The 21,916-nt window shown below is 34.1% G+C and overlaps 5 protein-coding genes across 13 annotated transcripts; 2 read left to right on the plus strand and 3 right to left on the minus strand.

Moving 5' to 3' along the window:
- Position 1: 1 nt before the first annotated feature.
- LOC140675286 (uncharacterized) lies at positions 2-3,048 on the minus strand. Its single transcript, XM_072909625.1, has 6 exons — positions 2,600-3,048; positions 2,027-2,078; positions 778-1,947; positions 612-711; positions 422-521; positions 2-344 (listed from the first exon to the last, which is right to left on the minus strand). Exons 1-6 carry the CDS (start codon positions 2,703-2,705, stop codon positions 283-285), a joined length of 1,590 nt encoding a protein of 529 aa, XP_072765726.1. The 5' UTR covers positions 2,706-3,048; the 3' UTR covers positions 2-282.
- Positions 3,049-3,251: 203 nt separating this feature from the next.
- On the minus strand, positions 3,252-16,485 carry Cdk12 (Cyclin-dependent kinase 12). 8 transcript variants are annotated; one of them, XM_072909606.1, is made up of 11 exons: positions 16,124-16,485; positions 13,803-15,171; positions 12,463-13,667; positions 11,960-12,387; positions 11,475-11,671; positions 11,193-11,397; positions 10,826-11,094; positions 9,916-10,083; positions 5,010-5,319; positions 4,539-4,659; positions 3,252-4,473 (listed from the first exon to the last, which is right to left on the minus strand). In XM_072909606.1, the coding sequence occupies exons 2-11, from the start codon at positions 15,164-15,166 to the stop codon at positions 4,250-4,252; spliced, it is 4,491 nt and encodes a 1,496-aa protein (XP_072765707.1). In that variant the 5' UTR covers positions 15,167-15,171; positions 16,124-16,485; the 3' UTR covers positions 3,252-4,249. The 8 variants fall into 8 exon arrangements, 7 of the variants coding, with proteins under 7 accessions (XP_072765707.1, XP_072765711.1, XP_072765708.1 ...); XM_072909610.1 differs by lacking the exon at positions 16,124-16,485 and adding an exon at positions 15,823-16,082 and having other exon boundaries at positions 13,803-15,174; XM_072909607.1 differs by lacking the exon at positions 16,124-16,485 and adding an exon at positions 15,587-15,742 and having other exon boundaries at positions 13,803-15,174.
- Positions 16,486-16,830: 345 nt separating this feature from the next.
- Positions 16,831-17,764, plus strand: Sf3b5 (splicing factor 3B subunit 5). The gene is made up of 2 exons (XM_072909643.1): positions 16,831-16,968; positions 17,055-17,764. Exon 2 carries the CDS (start codon positions 17,260-17,262, stop codon positions 17,515-17,517), a length of 258 nt encoding a protein of 85 aa, XP_072765744.1. The 5' UTR covers positions 16,831-16,968; positions 17,055-17,259; the 3' UTR covers positions 17,518-17,764.
- Ctu1 (Cytosolic thiouridylase subunit 1) lies at positions 17,757-19,900 on the plus strand. 2 transcript variants are annotated; one of them, XM_072909637.1, is made up of 7 exons: positions 17,757-17,898; positions 17,988-18,219; positions 18,313-18,431; positions 18,523-18,711; positions 18,791-18,995; positions 19,086-19,332; positions 19,763-19,900. In XM_072909637.1, the coding sequence occupies exons 1-6, from the start codon at positions 17,851-17,853 to the stop codon at positions 19,304-19,306; spliced, it is 1,014 nt and encodes a 337-aa protein (XP_072765738.1). In that variant the 5' UTR covers positions 17,757-17,850; the 3' UTR covers positions 19,307-19,332; positions 19,763-19,900. The 2 variants fall into 2 exon arrangements, with proteins under 2 accessions (XP_072765738.1, XP_072765737.1); XM_072909636.1 differs by lacking the exon at positions 19,763-19,900 and having other exon boundaries at positions 19,086-19,378.
- On the minus strand, positions 19,391-21,894 carry Mul1 (mitochondrial E3 ubiquitin protein ligase 1). The gene is made up of 6 exons (XM_072909635.1): positions 21,773-21,894; positions 21,443-21,661; positions 21,107-21,312; positions 20,799-20,983; positions 20,463-20,667; positions 19,391-20,373 (listed from the first exon to the last, which is right to left on the minus strand). Exons 2-6 carry the CDS (start codon positions 21,545-21,547, stop codon positions 20,046-20,048), a joined length of 1,029 nt encoding a protein of 342 aa, XP_072765736.1. The 5' UTR covers positions 21,548-21,661; positions 21,773-21,894; the 3' UTR covers positions 19,391-20,045.
- Positions 21,895-21,916: the final 22 nt, after the last annotated feature.

The raw sequence follows: 21,916 nt of genomic DNA on the forward strand, positions 1-21,916 counted from the left end.
AGTTTTCTAATGTTTTACTAAGGAACGAAATATATAATAAAATGCATGTACGTATCTACATATATTTATTAATATTTATAACAATAACACAATGTGAAATATAATTAAATCCTTTGTTTCGAAATCGATTAAAGTATTTCCTATCTTTTTTCTTTAATCTTCACTCTTTCTTAAGAACTCTATTATTTAATTGAGTGTGATTAATGGCACATTACCTTGTGATCAATATCCAATGTGGATATAGTCAGATTTGTATGTGACAGAGATTTGAATGGATATATATCAGGTTTTATTTTGTCGATAGGTACTTGACATTGTCTCAGGAAATTCTGGATCCCAAAATCCTAAAAAAAAAAAAAAATTACATTGTATTTTATATAATGTATCAGAAACGATAAGAAACAGAACACATTAAATATACCTTCTGGTGTATATGGTCTCTCGTATTTGTGTCGATGCCGCGAGCATTGATTCTTCCGCTTCTGCAATTCATCCTTCGATAACGATAGATTCTTGTAATACTAAAAATCACATACAAAAATGAAAACTTCTTTATGAAAAAAAGTATTTGCTTTTTGTGTACATATTTTATGTAATAATGTTAATATTACTTCTTCACATTCCCAGCAATCCCAACCATTCAGTTTTGCTCTATCAGCTTTGCATCGCATATTAATCTGCTCTGAAATGTCCTCCTTTCTGTTTGGCAATCTGCAAATATTTTTATTAAACATATGTAACAGCAATTTACATTACCAAATATTAAATAATATTTACATATCAAACTTAGCTAGTGATGTTTTTTTCACAGGTGGCGTGTTCTCTGTATCATTCAAATTAAAATCATCCATGTCATTTTTGTTTGCAGCTAGTTCGGCAGGTAGGTAAAAGCTTTCATCTTCATAGATAAAGGCATTATTCTTTTCAGCGATATTTTCTACCTTATTTATTATTGATTGAGTTTTTTTTTTAATTTGAACATTGTTCTTGCTACACATTTTTACTGGAGAAAGATTACTTATATTGTCTTTCAGTACATTAACCACAGTATTAGTCATATTTCCATCTAATAACTTATTATCTTCAATTTCTGTAGAAGTGTATTCAGGCGAAGAACAAAATGCAAAATCCATACTATCTATCATTATCTTTGGTGCAATGCTAGAAACAGAATCCTGCTTGCACTTACTCAAAGAACTTTTTGGTTGCTTTGCAGAAATTCTTCTCTTGAGTCTTAAACGATGAGTAATCTTAGATGAAAGAAGAGTTTTAGAATCTTTAGTGATATTTCTCTGTGTAGGACTAATCTCTATTACATCCTCAAAAGTTTCATTGGTATCTGCAGTATCACTTTCCATAGCGACAGATGTTTTTCCTATAGAAATATCTTCTCTTGATTCCTGTTCTATTTTCGGCAATATACTAGCTGGCTTATCTTTTTGTACATTTAATGATTCTGTCTTCTCGTTACTTTTGACTGGCTGAAATACAAGCCGAGATTGCTTCAATCTTTTTCCACTTGGTAAAAATGTGGTTTCCACATGATGCGATGTACTAATCTCTAATTTCTGACTATATTCTGAAGAAACTTTTTTAGAATTAGGATGTGTCTTCATATCTGACGTTAAATTGTTACTTATCGATTCTGCTTTAGGAAAACGTGCGAATTTCTTTACAGAAATGCCGGCGGGCCTCAGACATTTCCTGGAGAATACTGGACTCTTTGACGGGCTTTCACTATCGGTATCTTTACACGGAGATTCTCTCAAAGGAGATTCGGCTCCAGTATTGGATTTAAAATTAAGAGACTGTACATTTAATGTATCTAACTCTAATAACGAAATACTTTCTTCTTCCGTAATAGTACTATTATTCAACTGTCTTTGAGACGTTAGTTCATCTTTTATTTCTGTGCAAGGTTTATCAATCACTTGGAATGAAGAGTGTCTACAAAACATAGGTAACAATCTTTAATTATGTTACACATTCTTTTATTTAAATTATATAAATAAGATTAAAAACCTACACATTGCATTGTTCATATTTCTCTTGCAACTTTATGTAATTTTTCCATAAATCTGCAAAAAAGTGTGAAAAAATAATTAAATTAATTATTTATATCAATCTCTGCATAATTTATTTGTGCGAAATATTACAGTTTTTAGTAAGTTTTGTTAGAAAGTGCGGACAATTATATATAATTAGAACTGTTTTGCAGTAAAATTTAGATCATGGTCACCAATAATTTTTGTCAGAGTGCACGGATAGAACGACAAATTTCGCGCCATTTTTCTAGTTAGGTTAGGTTTTCTTCCATTATTTTCAGAGGGCGTTAATATCTATATGAAAGTTTTCCAAAGTAAATATCAAAACTCAAAAGAAAAGTTTACAAATTAAATATGTTGAAAAGTATGCACAAATTTATAAGAAACATGTTACAGAAATGATATATATATATATATATATATATATATATATATATATATAATTATTAATTTTAAAATATTAAACTCTTAACTTTCTCTCTCTTTCTCTCGCACATTATTTAAAAAGGAAAAAAGCAACAGATGGTTGGAAGATTAATTATATTTCTACTCACTTTGATATTGCTGGAATGCTTCCTGCAAAATTCCAACATAGCTCTCTATCGCTTTTTTGGCAGTTTTATCATGTATGAGGCAATCGAATTGCAGAAATGTTGACATTATATCGGAGCACGTTTACCGTTTCGGAGCAGCACGTATCTTTTGTAGTTTCTTCAGCCAATGTTTGCCGATTAAATCTTTCCGACAAATTATCCCAATCAAATGTATACTTCTTTTATATTGTCACTAGTTAGCTATTTCAATATTTATTTATTTATTTACATATATACACACACATCTATGCATTCGACAGTCCGCCATAACAGTTTACCCATGCGTCATAAGACGAAAAAAAATTCAGGGCCGTCTGGGACTCTGTCCCAAAAACCCCCAAAGTCTCATGGGGAATTTTCAAGATTAGATATTTTTAAACTGTATGAAAAAGCAAAAATGTGTTCAATAATCATAAGTGTTTCTACAGTTTTAATCTTATTAAATTTCACTTGAAAAAAAAAAATTATTTCATTAATTATTAAATTGTACATTTCAAAAGGAAAAAAAAATATATATATATATATATATATCTTGTATACTATATACATATTATAAATATACATATGTTTCAAAATTTAACGAGGCATTTTTCTATCGATATCTTTATTATATATCCTTAGCATATAAGTATGTACATTGTACACCGTAAATACGTTTATAATAAATAAGCACTAATGTCTTATATAAAAAATCTTAAGCAATAAATAAATATTCACATTTTTTTCTTAGTGTTATATCATTTTGTTACGCAAATTTATAATCAACCAGCATTCCTGCTAGCATGTTTTGCTTAACTTTTCTTGAAAATAAAACTCTCTCTCTCTCTCTCTCTCTCTTATTCATGAGATTACAATAAAAACAGAATGCAAATCCTTAAGATCGCGTCGAGTATCGCGAACAAAAGTCTTTTCTCTTTCATCGGAGAACAAGCGTTGGGAAAGATCGAGCTCTATTTGAGAAATTTTCAGGTTTCTACATTCGCAATATATATATATGTATATATATATTATAATTGTATGTATATTTATATACATATGTGTATCACAGATCTTTCATAATATGATGCGGGAAAGAAATGTCAGAGAACAACACCGGCGTGATCGATCGAATAACGACTTTGAAAAACAATCGTATCGCCAATGATTCAAGGTGTGCACTATATAGACTATAATACCATTGTCTTTTGGGGAGACCTCGTACATTCTAATTAAATATCTGGTCGCGTATCGTACAATTATACACTGAGCGTGCACTTATAATTAACGGAGTGATGATAACAAAGGCTATAAACAGATCGACGATATGGATGATACCATCTTTCTCTCTCTCTCTCTCTCTCTCTCTCTCTCTCTCTCTCTCTCTCTCTCTCTCTCTCTCTCTCTCTCTCTCTCTCTCTCTCTCTCTCTCCTTTTTCTCTCTTTCTATCGCTAGTACAATTTAAAAAATAGCGACATATTTATATAGATTTTTCTTTTTTTCTCATGTTTTCTAATTTTGCACGCACATACCCAGGTCCTGTACCCTCGTGGTGACTTTGCACATCATTACGAACCAAATGCAAATTGCTGCGAGGAAGTCGAGGGCAGAAAAAGATTCTGCGCCTGGTTTGACTATACAGGCGGTTTACCTGGCGGTAATCGACCGATTGCGGCGGCGGAGCTGGCGGGATTGTAGACATTATCCAGACCGTAATACGATATGAGCGCCGACAGAGCATTCCGGACGCCGGCGGTAGCCAGTTGCGACCACCTTCCGTGGGAGCTCACGGCGTCGTCGCCGGCGTACACTGCGTGCGCATCGAAGTTACCCCCCGGCCCATGTGGCGCATTCGTATCTGCAAGAAAATGCAATGAGATCTGTAATGATAACGCGAGATATCTTGCAAAAATTATTTCGAACCTAAGAGAGGCGGATTTAGAATGGGAAGATGCGGATCCAGTTGTCCACCTGGTCGGGCGTTCGCGGCGAGACGAAGCTCGGCTCGCAGATCACCCAACAATTGCACCACCTTTGGATCACACTGTAAATATACATATTATGAACATTTAAAATTATTTAAAAAAATATAAATTATTTTACGAATATTTTCTATAAAAAAAAATATACTTCGTATTATTGAGAAATATTTTCTTTATAATAAAGTTTTAATTATTAAGACTCCTGGGGTTCATCGTCATTATTATGTTCGAGAAACTAAAGGAATTCTTTAATTTCCTTTTCAGAAAAACTAATTTATTTTAATATCTATTTATAACAAAAAACAAATTTATACAATTTTTTACTGTTCATAATTCATGTTAATATAATTGTAATGAAAAATACAGGAGCTTTAAGAATGAAAAAAAAATAAATCTCTTTGTATATAGATACCTCAGTTTGGTCCGATCGAAGAGACAAAAGATCGTCGACACGAATTGGCTTTCCCTGATTCAAGGAATTCGTAAGAATCATCAGCCTCCGGGCAAGATTACCTTCGGTACACATTTCTAACGGCTGATTATCTCCCTTTAAATTCGATTGCGATTTGACGGGTGGTGAATTGTTAAAATAGTATGACGGCGTAGACACTATGTATGGTCCACTCTGATTAAACAAATTATCTTCACCGTAATGACCTTCCGCACCGAGTCTGCTCGGATGTGAATTGTAGCCTGCTTCCATTTTTAGTCGCTTAGAGGACCTATAACAGAGTCACAGGACTTATGTAAAGATTCAATAAAAACACATTAAAGATACAAGAGATAAATTATTCTCCCCAACATATATTGTATACAATGAATATGATATCAATTTATTTGAAAAAGTCACACGAAATATATTTCGATTCCGTAATGAAAAAAACTCTAACAATAATATTCTTTTTTTTTAACTATTATGTCGTGAAATGTGTAAACAAATTCTTACAGAAATTTTATAAGCATAATATTTGATTGTATTATTGAATCTATAGTCAAATATCGTCAAATTATTTTTATAATAATCTAATAACAATAATATGAAGAAATATGAAAATCATGCAATTAATAAGCTGTACAAACATCTTAAAGTAAGCAATGCAATAGAATTACAGATATACATGCACATAATATATTAGTATAAAAATCACATTTTTATTTATTATTGCATAAGCAACAATCGCATGGCGCATAGTTCTTCTTCATTAATGCATCGCTACAAATAGATTTTTGTTATATAAAACAGTATTATAAAGCAATTTGATTATTATTCGGTTAGCTAAGCTCAAGCACACATGAGAGTGGTTATATGATTCATGTACTTGATAGACATGATAATAAGATTGGACACTCTGGGCGTGAACACGTATTAAGATTTAGAACTTTCATTACCTATTATATATTCTTATAAGTGTTACAAAATTTGTCCATCTATTATTCAGCCACAATATTATATTATCTCCTGAAACATAATTTTCTCCTGTTAGACATTATGCCAATTATCTTGTGCTTATAAATAATTCTGTATCCAAAATCTTATATGTTATTTTCTACATATTCCACAATATGAATTATAATATTTGTTTTATTGTGTGTCTCTATGTATATGTAAGTATTAGGTATACACACACACGCGCGCGCGCACACACACACACACACACGCACACGCACACGCACACGCACACGCACACGCACATACACACACCACACATATATATATTTATAAATTATTTTCATTATCTTCCATTCTTATGTAAATTTTTACTACGTAATTATATAAGACATTATCTGGAATATTCGTAATATTAACTACATCACTAGATTAACTATATCTTATATATTCAATGTTGAAATTCAATATTGAAGTATATCTGTCAACAATACAACTAAAAATATAACTTTTACTTATTACATATATTTTTATAGACAATTAAACAAGTTTTTATATTATTTGAGAGAGAGGAAGAAAGTTTTAGAGAAATTTTATGAATATTAAATACAGCTTAATTATAATTATTATAATTTCAGCTATTTTTTCCTACGCATAATTTTTCATACTACGCGTTAACAATATACTAAATAGTAATCATAGGACAAGTATATATTTTACAAACGATTATCATCAGATTTCACGTCATCATCAGTTTGTCATACATTATTTAATAAAAGCTATATAAAAACATATTACGTTTTAAAACATATTTTCTAAACCATTTTATATCATAATTTAAAAAATGTGTCTATTATACATGTACAAATATTACTTTATTATGAATGTAATTTATATTAATATATTTTTGAATGCAATCTTTTACATTGTCGATTTCTTTATAAAGAATACATTATAACATAAAAAAATATTTTTAAAAGCTCAGTCTTCTTTTTAAATATTTTTTAAATATATGTAGTATATTTCTGAAATATAAATATATAATGTGCAAATTATCTCATTACATTCTGGTTTATTGGTGCATTGAAAGCATTGCAAATTACATCAGAAATTGAGAAATTTTATTATTACACAAATATCTTCAACTCTCTGACACAAATATGTTTTTTTTCATACTTTTTCCTTTGAAAGAGGCAAAGAAGATTTACATTGTTTGATTTATCAACTTTATTGTCATATCAAGTGTATGAGGGATATTAGGAAATATCATACACTTTTTTTATATGCGAAATATGCAATAAATTTGCTCTATTATTACTCTTTTTCTGTATACTATATATTATTAGAGCTTTAATAATATAAAAAAGTTCGAAAGTGCTTTTATCATTATGCAGAAAAATATGTAAAAGAATATGTAACATATATATTATTATAATAGCACATTGCATAAATACACATATATGCATTGTATAATCAAGATTTAATTCAAAAAAGTTTAATTTATCAGTTCAAATATCATAGAATAGATCTTAATCTTATAATTTTTATATGTCCTATTTAAACTGTTATTATTGTGTGTTTAATTCATTCTTAAAAACATGATTCAATACTTATACATACATATAAAAAAAATGAAATATGGAGATATATCTGTATTTAATCCTACATATAATAACTGGCAGAGAAAATTATAAGTGTCAGAAATATGTGGAACAAGTAGAAATAATAACATATATTTTAATAATTTTACATATATAGATCAGACAGTGATACGCTGATAAATAAGCATTGTCCAAAATTGCCTGTAAGTATGTGCTGCTTGAATTGGATTATTTCTTTGGAAAAGTAATACTACCTAATTCAATCCTTAATAAAAATAAAAGAGACACATTATAACTAAAGAATTAAATAATAAAATATTTTAATAGCATTAAATATTCAGAGTAATTGCCCATAGACACATTTAGGCAAATGTCTTTGGACGCCTTATTATGTGTATATATATATATATATATATATATATATATATATTTCTTTTTACATTGCTACTACATCAGAAACCATCCAAAGACTAAATTTATCCTAAAAAATAATATTACTTAACATAATGCAAAAAAAGGAAAAATAAAGAAAAAGCATAAATAATAATATTCACAATGATTTATCATATATTGAAATTCATATATCGCGTAATTATCTATAATACGAATCACTAAACTGTAATACAGTTACTAAAGAGATGACAAGAACATAATATGCCATAAATGTTTGAACAAATTGGATCAGAAGTATAAATAAAATTACATTAATGAAATTAATATCTCCATGCGACATCATTCATTCATCGTACATTTAATCTTCATCGCTTCGTATTTTCGTCCTCTTCGATCTTCCTAGAGCAGATTTCCTTTTTATCTGTACATTGTCTATATTTACATAAAGCTCAGTTTGGAGCTCATTTATTTGCATAAGTCGTCGTTTTATTCTATACCTATAGATATAAATTGGATAGTCTCTTATGAATAATAACATCAAAAAGAGAGAAAAAGAGAGAGAAATCACGCATTGAGACGTGATCTCTATATTTATTTACAATCAAATCGTTATTTGTTTCAATCGTATTTTCAACCATTTTTGGTTGAATATAAAATGCGTTTTATATATATTACCACATAAAGATGTTAAACAAATCTCTTTGTAAGAGAATCTACATCTATATGCACGTGCGCCAAAAAAATTGTACACAAATAGTTTTATTTCGATATATTATGTATTCGCACGTGCGTCATATATTTTCATTTTTTTGCAGCATGCAGATATACATTCATGTATATATAAACGAATATATATGTATGTACACCTTTTTGTTCATACAATATTGATGGATATGTACATATATATTAATTAGATTATAGCTGCATTAACTGTAATATTAATTAATTTTTACAACTGTTCTTAAAAACGAATGGTAGACTGAATCACAGTGATTATTAGGATATATACTTTTCTCTCATAGATAGATGTTTGTCTATATTAGTCGCGATTATATGAGAAATTTGTGTATAAATAAGCTACGATAATATAGTTATAACAGTCATTCTCACTGTAATTATTTCAAATAGTTCCACACATGGGAACAGGAAAGTGAGGCAATTAACCCTTAACCCTTTAACTAAAAACACAAACTAACATTTTATAACTAAAGTTTGTAGAACTTTTATGCAATAAAAACAAAATTTTAAATAATTAATCAATTGACTTTTGCATATTGTTCTTTTTATACTAATTGATAAAAAAAATAATATAATGTCATAATTTCATACTACATTTCTATTCCATTTGTTTGAAATTTTTTTTATCAAGAAGTTTGATGTGCAAGTAGCCAAAGGGTTAAACGATATAACATATTTTTTTGTAATAATTATTATCGCTAAGGCATTTCTCGTGTGTATATGCCCAAAAAGATACATATATTTAAATGTGTCTCACACAGGCAGTCTATAAAATCAAATCATTTATAAACAATAAACAGTTTCTGCAGAGCGAAGCAGCACGAACAGAGAACGACGTTTTGTGTTTCTCTATTTTCCATTGTTCTGCGCTATTGCCGTCGTCGTTTCGCACGACTGTGAACGAAACTAAAATTAACTCATTGATTCATTAGGTTAAGAAGAAGGAAGATCGGCATGCGAATGAGGATCGGCAGGAACACACAGAAATATATAACTACTTTTCTTCGATATCGCTCCATGCCTTTCAAGAAAGGCTCGTCTGACAATGCAACTTTTCGCTAAAGAAAATAAATGCCAAGCACAACTCGTCGTACACAGCCGTCTACGTGTGTAAGCAAATTAGTTTTCTGGTAATACGGCGCTGGGATATACGTGTCTCAGCAACTCGTGGATTAAATCTCTCTATCTGTTCTACTCACCCTCCGACATCTGTTAGATCATCCTTGTGAGGACCTCCTTTATTCGGGAAGGGAAGAAGAGGCATCTTCGTCGCAGCACTCTCTTGCTGTTCCCGTAACAAGCGTTTTCGCTTTTTACTCCAGAGTTCATGACAATCTTGCCAAGTCGGAAGCTGCGGCGCTGGCATCCTGATATATCGTGAAAATGTAATGCAGTTTACAAATAGGATTTTAACAGAGAAATATTTTTAAAAACAGAAAGCTGATACGAAAGGATAACATATTTTTGACTATGTAAGCATGGACTGCTAATAGACTACATATCTTATAATATAAAACTGAACAAACAATATATTTAAGTATGTTTTAAGTATGTAAAGTATGTTTAATTAAATAAATCCACGCGAGATCAAATATCTAATTATGCTTTACATTTAAATTTTTCTTAATTTTAATTTTTTTTATAAGATGTTTACTAATATATATATATAAAATTTTGTACTTTATTTTACTAAGCGATAAATATTGGCATACTAAACAGTTTTAGTTTTATTAAATAATTAATATTTGTACGCAAAGCAAGTTTATAATTTTATAAGCCATATACGTACGAGTTATAGTAAAATCCTTCTATTTTGAAATTATCAGTACTAAACTGTCTTGCTATTCTAGAGTCTCTATTAATTTCCATTTTGTTCTAATGCTATATGTATGCAAAATTAAAATGTTTATTACAATGGTTATGTAGCAAATGTACATTGAGAAAATAGAGTAAAGGGAAAAATTTTAGTTTACAAAAAGAGACAATCTAGAATAGTGAAATTTTACTGTATATCTAATTTTTTTTAATTTTTGATCAACTGCAATATTTAATGATGCGTCTGAATGTAGCAATTAACAGTTCATACTTATATAGTAAAAGATAACATACTGTTCAGGCTGAACATTCTTCAGCCAAGCGCTCTTAAGCGCATCGGCTGCCGTTATTCGCTTTTCAGGATCTAATTCCAGCATCTTATCAAGAAGATCCAAGGCTGGTCCTGGCATAAACGCAAAATCCTCTCTTAGACGTCTTCTATGCTGCTTTTTTGGCTTAAGTGTATGCCAATGTGGTAATTTTATCACAGAAGGCCAGACAGCGGGAGTAGGCGTTCCACAAACCCTTGAAATCATCTCCAGCTGCATCAAATCTACATTGGCCTACAGTGAAGAATTATTAATATTAATAACAAATTTAACATTGATTGCTCTTTTTTGCTCACCTTAACGGATGATTACAAGATGCATATAATACTTACCTGGAATAACGGTTTTTTAGAAAACAATTCTCCCAAAATACATCCGCAACTCCACACGTCAATTGCGGGCCCGTAACGTTCCTCTCCTAGCAAAAGTTCCGGAGGTCTGTACCACAGAGTGATCACTTTATTGGTGTATGGCCTCTGTCTGTCCTCTGCATTGTATAATCGTGCCAAACCGAAGTCAGCCAATTTAACTTCGCCCCTAATCAAAATCGTACGATTATAGCAATCCAATGACTAACAGCAAAATAAATAATTCCTTAGAGATCGCATACGCACTTATTATTCATCAATATATTCGAACACTTAATATCTCGATGCAAAAAATTTTTGCTATGACAATAATTCAAGCCGTCCAGTAACTGCTTCATAATACTAGCATTATTCATCTCGTTGAAATCCACCATACCGGATTCCAGTAGGCCCATTAAATCATGGTCCATGTATTCGAAAACTAAGTAAAAGGAACCTTTATCCTAAAACATAAAGAACAATTATACATGACTGGTTTGGCGGACATTATAAGCTAGTAGAGGTATTCCATACTTTCTTTTGTCAGACACTGAAAAGTATCGCTTGTGATAATCATGTCAATACAGGTTAATGATATCTCATATATTATTGATTGTGTGTGTACATTATTCCATCTATTCACTGCTGTGTACGTGCGATTTATTCTATATATGTTTTAATAAGTAAAATATCAGCAAAAATATATAGAATACCACTACAGAGATTAAACATAACTTTAGTCAAAAAGATACCTTCCGGAAGTCCAGAGCGTCTTGCTTATCAGTGACTATTTCCCTAAGATTAACAATGTTTTTATGATTCAGTTGCCGCAGAATCTTTATTTCTCTGACCGCTGTGACAGGGAAGCCCTCCTTCTCGTTCTCAAGGCGAACTTTCTTCAAGGCTACCAGCACGCCAGCTCGTTTGTCTCGCGCCTTATACACTTGTCCGTAAGTACCTTCTCCGATTTGCGCTATAAATTCGAAAACGTCCACGCATCGTTCGCCCCAATCTTTGCCGCCAGAGGCTGACATGGGAGCGTGACAGTTTCGCGATCCTCTGCGCTTTAATATTTTCGGCCTCTTTAGCTTGGGCTTTGGCGCCACTCGTTCAACCTTCAAACGCGGCGGCGTCGCGTTTGGATCGTCCTCACCGCTCAAGTCTTCTGATCCAGGTACAACTACAAAACAAGCGATTAATGATAAGTTGAAATTAAGGTGTACAAGATATAAAAAAATCTAAAGGGAAAATTTACCTGGTGGCATCGGTAGATCCTTGATGCTTTTCTTCTGCGGTGGTTTCGGCGTTGATGCCGTCGAAAACTTGGATTGTGATTTGCTAGGAGGGGTTGGAGAACGACTGGGTGGAGAATCTATGCTCTCTAAATCATTCTGATTGATGCCGGGTGGTAATGGTAATCTCTTCAGACTTTTGGTCGTGAATGTTACTATGGGAGGCTTGGGAGGATCCACCGATTTTAACGGTACAAGATTATTATGTGGATTGAACTTAGACATGATCGTGTTCGGCGCCGGAACGGGAATTGGCGGAATGGGTGGCGGTGGAACGGACATGTTGGGTAGAATCGGTGCTGGTGGAATTGGCGGCACCGACATGGGCACGACAGGCGCAGATACTTGTGATAGGAGTGTCGATGCGATCTCGACAGATTGGGGCAGTGGTGGCGGGGGTGGTGGCGGTGGTTGCACACTGGGGGCGGGAGCTGGAAAATTGGGGCTGTGCGACATGGCGATCGGACAGTTATTAAGTGGCATCGATGACGATGATGACGATGACGGATTAGGCGAGGTATGTATAATTGCATGAGGAATAAGCGGATTTGTCACCGTAGACGTTGAATTAGATGCAGTCGCGACCGATTGACCGATTGGTGGCAACGGTGGTGTTTTGCCTGCTAGAGCACCGTCGTCGCTCGTCGTCGGAACGGGAATATCAATGACATCGACTGTGCTCTCAGCAGTCTTCGCTTGCTGCTCCTTGTGATTTATAGATCTGTCCTTATTGTCAGTGGAAGTTTTATCGGAGGACACGTTACCGCCGCTGTCTCTCTCGTCAGTGCCTTCTATAATTTGCACTTCATCTTGGTTCACGGCTTTCTCCTTCGCAGCCTGCAACTTTTTGTACGCCAACTCCCTCATGTTCCGATCCTTTACAAGCTCCGCAAACAGACTAGTCTCGCTAATTTTTGCTTGCACTCGGAGATTTCGAGCGGTAATGCTTGATGGACTCCTAGCTCGTGATCTATGAGGGGAAGGAGAAGGTATTCTAGGACGTGGACTTTTCGATTTGTGTTTTCTCAGCAATTTGTGAGACTTGCTGGGCGAGCGCGATTTCTTTGGAGTGCGACTCCTCCTTCGTGAACGCGATCTCGAACGAGACAGCTTTCGCCATCTTCCTTGCGGGCTGCGAGACCGCGACCGAGATAGAGGCAGATGTAATCTGAAATCGAAAAAAGTTATCGGCGTCTGAATAATATTATGATAAATTTATTTATTTATATATGCTCCATATATATATTTATACATGTATATGAACAAATACGAATGAATAACACAAAAGAAGAATTTTTCAGACCTGCTTCCAGTGGGACTTCTAGTCGATCTTGATTTCCGCTTGTCCCGCCTATCCTTGTCATGATGTCGGTGGCGTCGATCAGACTCGTCTCGTCTTCTCCGTTTAGGAGAACTGACACTGTCCGTTCTCCGTCTGTGACTACCTACAGGACTTGGACTAAATTCTCGTCGTCTAACCGTGGTAGGACTCGGACTGTGCCTAAGTCTGTGGAGCACCGGAGTGGGACTGAAATCTCTTCTTCGCGTCGGCGGACTGTGATCCCTACGTCTCGACGGTGGACTCGGACTATGCGGTCTTCTCCGACTCGAACCGATGGGCGTGGGACTCATACTAGTACGTCGTATCGCATGAACACTGGGACTGCGTTTCTGTCGATCGGGACTGCCGTGTTTCGGCACAACAGACATGACCTTATTCAAGTTCTCTGGTGTCGTGGCACGCGGAGGCAGTAGCGGCGTGTGCGGCGATTCAGTCTGTCGTGTCGGCAGAAGAGACGGTGGCGTCACGTTCCGAGATGTCTGCCTCGACATCTCCAGCTCCACGTCGTCGCTGGGACACCTGTGTTCCTGCGGCGTCGCCGGTGAGATCGGCGACGTGCTATCCTTCAACGGCAACGGCGGCGATTCTGACCAATTCGTGGTGCCGGCTGTAACTGATGATTGCTTCTCGCGATCCTGGCTTAGAATAATGTCCTCGACAACACCATGGTGCGGGCTTACGCTGTCGGAATGTCTTTTAGATTTCCTCTTCTTTTTCTTTCCCGAATTCGATAATGGGCTCAGACTCCTCTTCTTCTTCTTTTCGCGTTTGTGCTTCTTTTCCTTTCGTCGAGCGTATCGTCTCGAGTCCTCTTCGTATTCCGGTGTCGTCGCACCGTGCATCGTCGGCTGCTGTTGCTCGTTCGGCGAATAGCGCCTGCTGATAGCGTGTCGATGTTGAACCGGCGGTGAGGGCGACAGACTGATAGGTGATGCTCCGAGAGTACGGGGTACCGGGCTACCGCCATAATACCGCCTTTGAAGGAGCGTGTCAGGTACTTCCCCATCCGTGTAGCTATTGGCGCGACTGTCTTCCGATTGTATTTCTCCAGCTTCTGGTTCCGAGAGATCCTCGCTACTTACGTCGGAATATTCGACCAAAGGCTTAACGACAGACGAAGCTACGGTCGGTACGTTCTCCAGTGACTTGTCACGTGAACGTTTCTTCTTCTTCTTTCCGGAATTCTTGCTCTTGCCATGCCGTCTATGCCGTTTATCAGCACCGTCAAAACTGTGTCGATTCACGTCGCTGCTTGTGCTGCCTCTTCTTCGTGAGCGAAATCTCCCATTACGTTCAGCTCGTTCGATATCTCGAGTGCTAGGCATGTCACCTACTAAAAATAAGACAGATATCAATATGTATATATACATATATCTCATATATTAATCGTACAAGTAGCATTTGTATTTCTTTTTAATACATTAACATGATAATAGAAACAAACTGTTGTCAGCAAATAAAAATTAGATAACAAATCTCGCATATATGTTATTAATAGTTATCATTTTCTGTTGCTATGAAATAAGATATATATGTATATAAGTTTAATCAAATATTTTTACAAGTATATACGTATTGTCTTTATTGGTCAAACTTGTCAAATTCTGCATATACAATAACATTCTACTCCAGCACATTAGGGATGGCTTTGCGTCGTTGTATTTGTCAACAGTCATCATTGAGGCTCTACAAGGAGGGGAAAATATTTCAACAGAAGTAGGCCACGAGGTTCCTTCCTGGCTTACCCTGGCATCAGTGGAAACGTGTTAACAATCGAAAAAAAACGATATAGTACCGACGTGCCCCGACACAGTCTCGAGACCGATCGTCATGGATATATACACTCACGATATACATACACTCGCGCTCGACAATCATGTACATACACACGCGTTCACGCTCGGCGCGCACACACACACACACACACACACACACACATATATATATATATATATATATATATATATATAAATGAACGTACGTATATGGGCGATATCGCGGAATGACGCGATTATCTTGCTTGCGAGAGAGCGAGCGAGCGGTGGTAGTTTATGCTACCCGGATCGAGGACGGGCGAAAAAATTATTGGGCGGAAAGCGAGGCAGGGAAATTGGCGATGTCGACGACAGGAAGTGATAAACGCGTGGTCACGAATTTCTCGAACGAACCAGCGCGGCCGCCATTACTCTAACACGGACTCGCCCAGTTTCTTCTTACGTGGGGCGTAAGAAAGTTGGACGACGACGAGACGTTGTCCGGCAAGACGATAAATTCGTACTCACGTGCGATGTATATCCTGCGACGTCGTGGCGAGCCTCGGTGTCCTTCGCATCAGGCCCGAAATCAGCAGCAGCAAGGTCGACGTAAACGCGTAATAACGGTCGTCCCGTTCTCGTCGTAGTTGCCGTTCCTCGCACGTAGCAATTTCAGCACATAATTCGCGGACGACCGGCGCGTTCTGGCCAGAAATAAAATATCTATCGCGATCGTACGGCGCTCAGGCGATCATATTTTTATGATTCCGGCCGCCGATCGCATCATATCGCATGTATTTTCTTTGGATTGGATTTCGAATTTCGGCTCGATCATAAAATCCTAGCTCGACCGAATGGAAGCCATTTACCATTTGGCACATCATTTCGACGTGACGTAACGACTGCGTACGGTGTCGCCGCGATGCGGTGGAATGCCACGAGTCACTAGAGGTCCGAAGGAATTCCCCAATACTCGCGACCCTGCGTCTTGTAGGACGCACCGATTGGATCGCTCTACACCCGACGAGCCAATAAAATCATTGGAATTTTTAGAATTTTTTATTCTTACGCGGAAGACTCGCGAAAGATCGCTATTCCGTGGATACGTCACTGATTCCGCAAAAATGACCAATGACACGTTAAATCTTTATCGAGATAAACCAATTGTCACTTATTACGTATTCATTCTCTCTCCGAATAAGATGGCAATCGAGAGTGAGAAAAGAAGACGAAATTATTCTCGAATTATTCTAAATTATTTTCATTTTTTATTTGATACTACAACAATTTTTCTAAGCGTTTGATTGATGGAAGCTAAGAAAACTTTGCTCCTTTTGTGTCACTCAAATGATTCGAAAATGTTACAATTATCGGTAAATCGTATTATTCAATCTATTGATTTAGTAGAGATTTTTATAACATTTCTTTTCATATTTTCTATTTTTTTTCCTAACGATAGGTCAAATATAGGTACGCTACTTGACGTGACAAGATTCTTACGTTACTGCGCATGCGTGAGAAATTTCTCCGCATTTTTGCCGATGAACCTAAAACATAAATTTTTGTGAGCAAAAACTGAGAAAAATACAAACGCGTGTATGTGTGGATCATTAATTCGAGTGTTCAAGCAGGAACCGAATCACGAAAAGGCTTGACTCAGGAAGATGGGCGAACGTTATAACATTCACAGTCAGTTGGAGCATCTGCAATCCAAGTACATCGGCACAGGACACGCGGATACGACCAAGTTCGAGTGGCTAGTGAATCAGCACCGCGATTCTTGCAGTTCGTACATGGGCCATTACGATCTACTAAACTTCTTCGCGATCGCCGAGAACGAAGCTAAAGCACGTGTTAGATTTAATCTCATGGAGAAGATGCTGCAACCGTGTGGACCGCCGCCTGAGAAGCCAGAGGATTAAATTGCGTTTCTTATTAAACGTGTTTTTTTTTTTTTTTTTTTTTTTATTTCAAATGATGAAAAAATTGCATTATTAATCGTATAAGTGTTATTTTGAGGACAATTAAACTTGGACGAAAATTTTATTAGATACTATTACGTGTGTTGTACGATAAGCACGATTTTCTCTCTCGAGTGTCGTATGCAACGTGGGTATATAAACCACGATCGTACGTTTAACGAGGAATATAAAGACATTTTTGTATAGTCCTTGCTTTGTTACACAAATTGATATACAACAAGATTTTGTGAATCATCATCAATAGTTGTATATAAGAGAAATAAGACAACCAAGATGCCTATCCCTTGTACTACAAAGTGTGGGAAAGATGCTGTTTTAAAGGTATAATTTATTTTTATAAAATTTTTTTACTTGAGAAAATTTGTATAAGTTGTTACTGTGTGATTAAAAACAAATGTATCTTTTTTTAGAGACCAAAAACTGGCGATACATTGTGCAAAGAATGTTTCTTCTTGGCATTCGAGACTGAGATTCACGATACAATTGTCAATGGTAAACTGTTCAAACCTGGTTACAAAGTCGCCATTGGAGCATCGGGTGGAAAAGATTCCACTGTACTTGCATATGTTTTAAAAACTCTGAATGAAAGGCACAAATATGGATTAGATCTTTTTCTTTTATCTATTGATGAAGGAATTACTGGTAATATAGTATTTAAAAAAAAATATATATATATATATATATATAATTTTTTCATATATTTTATAAAATTTTATAAAATTTATTATTGTATAGGATATAGGGATGATAGTTTGAAAACTGTGGCACAGAACAGAGATGATTATGGAATTCCACTTAAAATCTTATCATATAAAGAATTATATGGATGGACAATGGATTCTATAGTTAAAGAGGTAAAATATATTTAATCACTTCTATACAATTTATCACTATTCAAAAGTTCTAATTAAGTACACTGTGATAAAATATATAATTATATTTTAGATTGGTCGTAAGAACAATTGCACATTTTGTGGTGTTTTTCGAAGACAAGCATTGGACAGAGGTGCTGCAATTTTACAGGTGGATTGTATTGTAACAGGTCATAATGCAGATGATATCGCTGAAACAGTGTTAATGAATGTCTTAAGAGGCGATATTGCCCGACTTCAGAGATGTACATCTGTAATTACTGTAAGAACATATCATTGTGCATGTATGCAATAGGAAATCTTGATAAATCAGAGATTTATATGCAAATATGTTAATACAGGCAGGTGCAGATTCCATCATGCGTTGTAAGCCACTGAAATATGCATATGAAAAAGAAATTGTTATGTATGCATATTTTAAGCGTCTAGTATATTTCTCTACAGAGTGCATATATGCTCCAAACGCTTATAGAGGGCATGTACGAGCTTTTCTAAAGGATTTGGAGAAAATAAGACCTTCATCTATTATAGACATAATACATTCAGGTATAAGAATTTCTCGTTATATTTTGTAATATTTAAACATCTTTATTATGTAAATTAATATTATTGTTAATGCTATATGTTATATATTAGGCGAGCAGTTGCAAGTGAATAATAATGTAAAGATGCCAGAAAGAAGAAATTGTACTCGATGTGGATTTGTTTCAAGTCAAGAAATATGTAAAGCTTGCGTTTTGTTGGAAGGTTTAAATAGAGGCCTGCCAAAACTTGGTATTGGCAAATCTAATAAAGCTAAGAAGATAATGAGTTTGGATGTAGATAAGAGAAATGGACAACAAAGTATAGATCTTTAAGGTTGTCATATATCTGAATATAACAGGTAATGTACAATATATATTTTTACAGAAAATATACTTTTTATTTCTCTTTCGTTGCACTTATTGATGGAAAAAATATTCTACTATTGGTACATTTAAGATAATAGACTATCAAACAATAAGTTATGAAATAAAAAAAAATTATATATACCACAAACTCTTTTTTCTATATATTATACTAGACCCCTAATAGTAGTCTTGTTAAAGATGAATTCAGGACAATTATTCATAATTGAGCATTTATATACATCATTCTTAAAACTATGTAGATATCGCGCAGATTTCTATATATTGTATATGCTATATATACTAGATTGATATATATATATATATATATATGTTATTAGAAGTTTGGCATAATGTATAGAAATCTGTAATATATACATAGCTTTAAGATTGATGTTAATGAAATGTAATTATATTTTTTTTTAGATAAAAATTCTTTAAATATATTAACATGAGATATTAAAAATCACATTTTGGTAAAATATTAACATTAAAAATCTTGCGAGTAATAATTAATGCACAAATGAAATTTTTATCCATGAACAATGAAGTTACAATATATAACATATATGTAAAAATATTATAATTTGAATTAAACAGAGCAGTAGTGTTTTAATTTTATCATTCATTGGTTTTGTATTATACTTTTTTTTTGTAATACAATAAAAGTATTTATTTTATAAAAATTACACGTATATCAAAATAAATTTCATACTATATATGCTGCTGCTTTTTGAGTGATCTCTGTTCTGCAAATGGGGCAGTTATTATTGATGCTAGCTGAACAATCTTCACATATGCATACATGACCACAAGGCAGTAGAATAATTTCGCGAGCATTTGTATTACAAATCACACATATTTGATCCTCTCTGAGATCCCTGTCCCTGACTCTTTGACGTCTTTCTTGACGAGATGTCTCAAGTGACTGCCGTAACTGTTCTTCCAATCTTTGCTGCTGTTTATTCTTCCAGTAGCGTCTCGCCATAATTGCTCCAAGAAATAATCCGATTGTACCAGTTATTACACAAAATATCCTATAGTTTAAAAAATTATGTGTTTAATACAAATTTAATTATATGTATAATAGATAATTGTAATTATTTTTCCTGAAATTTATAAATACCTGTACAGCTTCTTACGATCATCCAAATTCCGTATCAAAGTAGTAATTGACATGCTCGTTATATAAAAAGGAGACCCATTTAATGGAGATTGCATTATAAGAGTGTCAGATTTAGTTTGTGACCTTGAAAGCTCACCTATTGCTGTAATAATTGAATTCTCACGCAACATTTTTTCTGTAGACTGTATGCCACGTTGACGAATTCCTAATAATTAATAATATTATGAATATAAGTTTTTCTACTTGGCATTTTTTATAAGATATATATAAATAATGTAATTAAATATTTTATATAAGAACTGCAAATAGTCCTAGCCCACCTTGTTGCACAATTACCTGTAAAAAATCCCCACACAAGATCCACAAATGTAGGTATACTAGGTTCAAAAGTATCAGAAATTACATCCAATTCCAAGATATCAGCTGATAACGGATCTACAATTTCCACCGAGTACCATCCTCTTTGTAAAACAAATGGTACCACACGATATATCTTTTGAATTATTCGTTCATGAGTAGACCTATGGTATTATAATCAATAAGATTAATGAATTAAGAAAGTATTATAGTGATAATAGAGTCAAGAAAATTATTGACATTTACATATCACTGTTAGGCTTGTTTATAAATATATGCATTCTTACCAGAAACCAGTTGAAGTTCTAGCAATAACATGTTCACTAACTCTAAACTTGTGTATAACTCCAGTAATATCTTTTTTATTGATGCTTTGCAACGATTCTCCTAGTGGTTTTACGATTCCTCTTATAGCAACATAATCTATTTTGTTATTTGAACTGTTATCTATTAGATTTTTTAGATCTGATCCAATATCGTACAGTTCAACATTCTGCAAAATACAGATACATACTATTTTTCAAGCTGTCTTAAATATATATTTATATATATATTAGGATATTTCTTTTTAAATTAATGTGTAATGTGTATATATTTTAAAATTTGTGAATGATTTTATCTACCTTAACCGCCTCAATCGAATTCTTGTAATAAATATATTGTTTCAAGCAAATAGCAAATACGACGGTGTCAATTCCGAGAGCAATTATTTCGCCCAAATACTCCATGATTAGATTACGTTTTCGAATGCATTACATCTGTCTCAATAGTTGGAAATTTATTTACAATTAGACTAGATTACATCAGAACAATCCCGAAAGATTTTTCAAATTGTAAAGAATCTGAAAGAAGACAGGAAGGGACGTTGTCACGTATTTTTCTTATATCGTTGCGCTGTCATCTGATATTTCTATGAGTTACACATGAACAGATTATTAAAATCTAAAATCTACCTATTCGTATTTTTATCAAAAAATGTACACTACACAACATGGTTACGTTCGAAGATGTGACATTAGATTTTAATTGACTAATTTGAGCAAAAGGAGCAGACTTTTTTTTTTTATTGGTCAATCGAGTTCTCTTTTATTCGATGA

The sequence above is a fragment of the Anoplolepis gracilipes genome, chromosome 17 (assembly GCF_047496725.1).
Source record: "Anoplolepis gracilipes chromosome 17, ASM4749672v1, whole genome shotgun sequence".
NCBI classification, from domain to species: Eukaryota; Metazoa; Arthropoda; class Insecta; order Hymenoptera; family Formicidae; genus Anoplolepis; species Anoplolepis gracilipes.

Excerpts from the sequence above, each read along its gene's own strand:
- Sf3b5 (XM_072909643.1), top strand. The coding sequence starts at position 17,260 with ATGGGCGAACGTTATAACATTCACAGTCAGTTGGAGCATCTGCAATCC.
- LOC140675286 (XM_072909625.1), bottom strand. The coding sequence starts at position 2,705 with ATGTCAACATTTCTGCAATTCGATTGCCTCATACATGATAAAACTGCC. Across the intron at positions 2,079-2,599 it reads AGCATTCCAGCAATATCAAA|ATTTATGGAAAAATTACATA; the intron begins GTGAGTAGAAAT and ends ACTTTTTTGCAG. Across the intron at positions 1,948-2,026 it reads AAATATGAACAATGCAATGT|ACACTCTTCATTCCAAGTGA; the intron begins GTAGGTTTTTAA and ends TATGTTTTGTAG.
- Cdk12 (XM_072909606.1), bottom strand. The coding sequence starts at position 15,166 with ATGCCTAGCACTCGAGATATCGAACGAGCTGAACGTAATGGGAGATTT. Across the intron at positions 12,388-12,462 it reads GGATCTACCGATGCCACCAG|TTGTACCTGGATCAGAAGAC; the intron begins GTAAATTTTCCC and ends CTTGTTTTGTAG. Across the intron at positions 10,084-10,825 it reads AAGAATGTTCAGCCTGAACA|GATGCCAGCGCCGCAGCTTC; the intron begins GTATGTTATCTT and ends ACGATATATCAG.
- Mul1 (XM_072909635.1), bottom strand. The coding sequence starts at position 21,547 with ATGGAGTATTTGGGCGAAATAATTGCTCTCGGAATTGACACCGTCGTA. Across the intron at positions 21,313-21,442 it reads ATTCGATTGAGGCGGTTAAG|AATGTTGAACTGTACGATAT; the intron begins GTAGATAAAATC and ends TGTATTTTGCAG. Across the intron at positions 20,984-21,106 it reads AGAACTTCAACTGGTTTCTG|GTCTACTCATGAACGAATAA; the intron begins GTAAGAATGCAT and ends ATAATACCATAG.
- Ctu1 (XM_072909637.1), top strand. The coding sequence starts at position 17,851 with ATGCCTATCCCTTGTACTACAAAGTGTGGGAAAGATGCTGTTTTAAAG. Across the intron at positions 18,220-18,312 it reads TATTGATGAAGGAATTACTG|GATATAGGGATGATAGTTTG; the intron begins GTAATATAGTAT and ends ATTATTGTATAG. Across the intron at positions 18,712-18,790 it reads GATGTACATCTGTAATTACT|GCAGGTGCAGATTCCATCAT; the intron begins GTAAGAACATAT and ends ATGTTAATACAG.